This window comes from Hipposideros armiger, unplaced genomic scaffold, assembly GCF_001890085.2.
Source record: "Hipposideros armiger isolate ML-2016 unplaced genomic scaffold, ASM189008v1 scaffold_374, whole genome shotgun sequence".
NCBI lineage: Eukaryota > Metazoa > Chordata > Mammalia > Chiroptera > Hipposideridae > Hipposideros > Hipposideros armiger.
In genome coordinates this window covers 603,513-607,706 of record NW_017731724.1, presented here as the reverse complement: position 1 = coordinate 607,706, position 4,194 = coordinate 603,513, and the positions used below count along the sequence as shown (strand labels likewise).

The following is a 4,194-nucleotide window of genomic DNA, read 5'->3' as shown; positions in this document are numbered from 1 at the left end:
TGATCTCCAAAAGACTGATTATAATGCATTAAAATAAAATAATAATAATAACAATAAAACTAATGCATTAAAATAAAATAATAATAACAATACAATTAGTGCATTAAAATATACTGTGCTCACCACGGACAAGCATCTTGGTGGCCATACCATTTCAAAGGAAGGCACTACTATTCCTTTAATTTTGAATGGATACGGGCTTGCTGTTTTGCCTCTGTTTGCACCAAGCCCATGGAGCTGTGGGGTCGCATGCCCCTTCCTGGCGTAGCATCACTTTTGGTGCTGTCTCCCCAGAATTCAACATGTTCCACATGGTCGCCGTGGGGCTGAGCAGCTCCATCCTGGGCTGCCTCCTTACACTCCTCGTCTACACCTACTGCCAGCGCTACCAGCAGCAGTCCCACGATGCCACTGTCATCCATCCCGTCGCGCCCGCCCCTCTCAACACCAGCATAACTAACCACATCAACAAACTGGACAAGTACGACTCGATGGAGGCCATCAAGGTAAGGGATGGGCAGTGGCCGCTGCAGCCAGATGTGCAGAAAAGGCAGCTGGGCCTGGGGGCTGTTGGCAGAGCGCATGGTGGTGGTGCAGGTGACAAGGTGGGGACAAGGTAATGGACACCCCTTATGATGAGCTGCCACTTTAGCTTTGCTTTGCCAGTGAAAAGATGGCACCTCGTATTTGGCATGTAGGTTAAAAATAGGACATGGAAACAGCAACAGATAAAATCCTGGAAGACACTAGGTCATTGGCCAGTGTCCAGCTCTGCCTCCACTGTGCCTCCTGCATCCAAAGGGAGGCGATGCCCAAGAGAAGAGCCGCAGGCCAGGGACCAACACATGCCGGGCAGTGGTAATGAGGACCAAGGCTGGGCAATCAGACATACAGGTCCATTTCAGGAATCACCAGGATGGCATCCTGGGGAAAAATTTTCATCTTACCATAAAGACTATGTTCAAATAAGTTTCAAGCACAATGGGGGTTCTTCAGCTTGGATGATGTAAAGGTGCTGTGTGGCTGGTGTATTTTGTTAAATTTCCCCAATGGATGCTTAACGCAGTGTTTGACCCAGAAATTTAGAGTAAATGATCGTTCTCCTATTTCCCAGGAAAAGGAGTAGAGAGTGTATCAGCATTGGACCTGACAAACCTGGGTTCACAAGTCACTAAACAACCAAATAAACTTACTCATTAAGCCTCCGTTTTCCCCTAAATAAGTTGAAAATAATGCGAATCAAATGAGATAATTTATATAAAATGCCTTGAAAAGTGCCTTGCAAGATAAAGGTAGTTTTCATTTGAGGCATTTTGCATCGTGGGTGAGAGTACAAGTTACTTTTTTGAACTTCAGTTTCTTTGTCTTTAAAATGGATACAACATGTGCTCCCTTATCATTGTTGTGAGGTTTCAATGGGCTAAGGTGCTAGGGCCCAGCACCCAGCAAACTGTAGCTGTTGTTCCCATTGTGTCTACACACGAGGTCAGGGGTGTAGCTGGAAAGACATCAAGAGCCCTTGTCTACTGCACCGGACCTTCCCTACTGCCCATGTGAATGAAGGGCGTACCAGCCCAGTGACCTATATTTTGATATTCCTGCTAAGTTGATAGTTCCCCTAAGCATTCTTAGGACATATTTCGATGTGCTCTTTCTGCTATGATGGTTTCCTTTGAAATCTGATTTCCTTCTGATGGGGGAATATGGAAGATCTTCAGCTGTTACAGCATCAAGTGGTTGAAAGGTCTTATGTCTCGAGGGCCACAGTGACCTCACTTGTCCCCCACCCACCATGAGGCCCACATTCTCCACCATTTGAACAGACAGAACCAATGACTTTTAACCATGGACCTGCTTCACCAGGATCCAGAGTCCATCACCACCTTACACTGGTCAGGTGACAGCTGGGGAGTTAAGCACCAGGAATTAACAACGCCCCTTACACTCTCTTAGAACTGAACGCTCATGTCTGAGGAAGAACATGGTCTCCTATGAGCAGGAACCTTCCAATCAACCTTCCAGAATCCAGGAATGGGTTCTCTAAATGTGATTCCAACTCGTCAGCTTATCTGTGGTCACTCTTAATGCTTCAGGCATCTGAAGATGAGTTAGCTGGTCTTCCGTTCACATATAAGATCCAGTGGTCAGAAATATTGCTGCTTTGAGAACAGAGTCTCTGGGGGCACTGACTGTTGCCTAATCACTAATAAATTCTTCCAGAACTTTCTTCTGATACATTGCTCAGAAGAGTCCTGGACAGTTGGCCTCTGCCTACCATGCTTCTTCTTTATTTTGGTCCCTTTGGTATTTCCCTCCATCTAGGATAGTTCAGCTCTTTGAAAGTGCAGGAGGCTTTAATGACTGTTAATTAAGCACATTTGTATCAGAGTTGCCCATAGTAGTCACTTTCTAATAAGTGCAGAAAAGGGAAAGAACTTAAGTCATTCAAAATTTCATGCATTTACTTAAATAAGTTCTGTCAAAATGCCTTATTGTACCTATCTATGTTAATCAGAAAGCTGCTTAAATATCTACTCAGTTATATGTGATAACATTCAAAGTGTTTATTAATTTGAATTCACTAGAGTGTTAGGTTTCCTCGAGGTTTAGATTTAGGTTTTCTAAGTCTTGGAAACTTCCTCCCTAAAATTTAACAATAGGCTGGAAGATATCAAAAACTGCCAACCTGATTCTAGTAACAAGGCAAATCCTCAGTAGAGCAAACAATGTGACGAAGCAAGTAAGTGAGGAAACACCTTTTCCAGTGACAGAGCTTCAGGAGAGAGCTCAAATTCAACATAATCGTCTCCTAGCTCTGTTCTCTTTTGGAAATACTATTTACTGAGTATCCTTAAATCTTTTATTTTTATTTTTTACAGGCATTTAACAAAAACAACTTGATCCTAGAGGAAAGAAACAAATACTTCAACCCGCATCTCACTGGGAAGACTTACTCGAATGCCTACTTTACGGATCTTAATAACTACGATGAATACTAATAGCGCGTATATTTTTGGCTTCTTGTAATCCCCTCCTTCCTCAAGGCCTGTGCTCCATGACTGCCCATGTTTCCAAGACTTCAGAGATGAAGTTTGGATACATTTCAAGTGCATTTCAAGCCACGAGTACCCCATTGCTGCCAAAAATAGACGTCCTTAAAAGCATCGTGAATATGACATCGTGAAATTCTGGTCAACAGTACTTGATCATTGTTCAATGAGCCATAGTGTGGAGTTTTTTGTTNGCGGGCATCGGGAGGCCACTATGGCACGGGGCAAGCACTATGGGCAGTCTATCTGAAGTGTACCTGGCATATAAGACGACCCCCCACTTGGAGGCATATTTTTCAGGGCCAAAAAATCGTCTTCTACGCCAGCAAATACGGTATATGCCACTTCACATAAAAGTAATCATAGCCAAAATATGGTCAGGTCAGTCACCATGTGCCAGACACTGTATCAAATGACAAGAGTGTCCTATTTGATCCTCACAAAGAGCACTCATGTAGGTGCCAAAGTCCCCAGGTTTGTACGTGACGCTGTTGGAGATAGGGATGGGCTCTGGGCGGCAGCACTTTTCAGGTTCTAGACGGGTCACAGGGGGCACATGCTGTGTATTACATGACACCCTGCAGGCTCTGGGGGCCACACCCCATACCCGATCTCTGTAACAATTCTGTCATGAAATGTGGGCCAAGTGGATACGCTGGTGCTCCAACTGGCAGTTTTGCTCAGTTCTGCAACAGATGGGTCAGGCCCGGTCCAGACCTGCTGCCAGGCAAGTGATGAAAAATCTGTTGTCAGAGATTTTGCTTCTGTGGATTGTAGAGAAGGGGTATCAGCCACTGATTTTTATTTGTATCGTACAAACAGGGATTCTGGGGGTCAGAGAAGGGAGGTCCCTAGCTGAGGTTCACACAGGCTGTCAGCAGTGGAGCAGGTCGGATCTGGGTGGTGGGATCCCAGTGTGAGTGGTAAGCCCTGGACACCACAGGAAAAGGGCCCGGGAGGATTGTGTGGGGGCTGGAACCACAGCAGTCCTGGTCAGACGACATTCTTGGACAGCACCCAGGGTCCAGGGACGCCCGCTGCCCTCAGAGGCAGTCAAGGTCCAGGTTGCAGGAGTGTGTACAGGGAGTGATCTGTGTGGAGGGAGGCCACCACCTGACGTCTCTGCAAAGCTGACTGGTCCTCC

The 4,194-nt window shown here is 45.6% G+C and overlaps 1 protein-coding gene across 1 annotated transcript in view; it reads left to right on the top strand.

Annotated features, from left to right (window-relative positions):
• SEMA5A (semaphorin 5A) overlaps nt 1-3,241 on the top strand; it is a 449,566-nt gene extending 446,325 nt beyond the window's left edge. The window contains exons 20-21 of the mRNA XM_019662395.1: nt 295-506; nt 2,880-3,241. Coding sequence (XP_019517940.1) covers nt 295-506; nt 2,880-2,999 — 332 coding nt within the window. The 3' untranslated portion in view covers nt 3,000-3,241. The remainder of the gene's footprint in view (nt 1-294; nt 507-2,879) is intronic.
• Nucleotides 3,242-4,194: the final 953 nt, after the last annotated feature.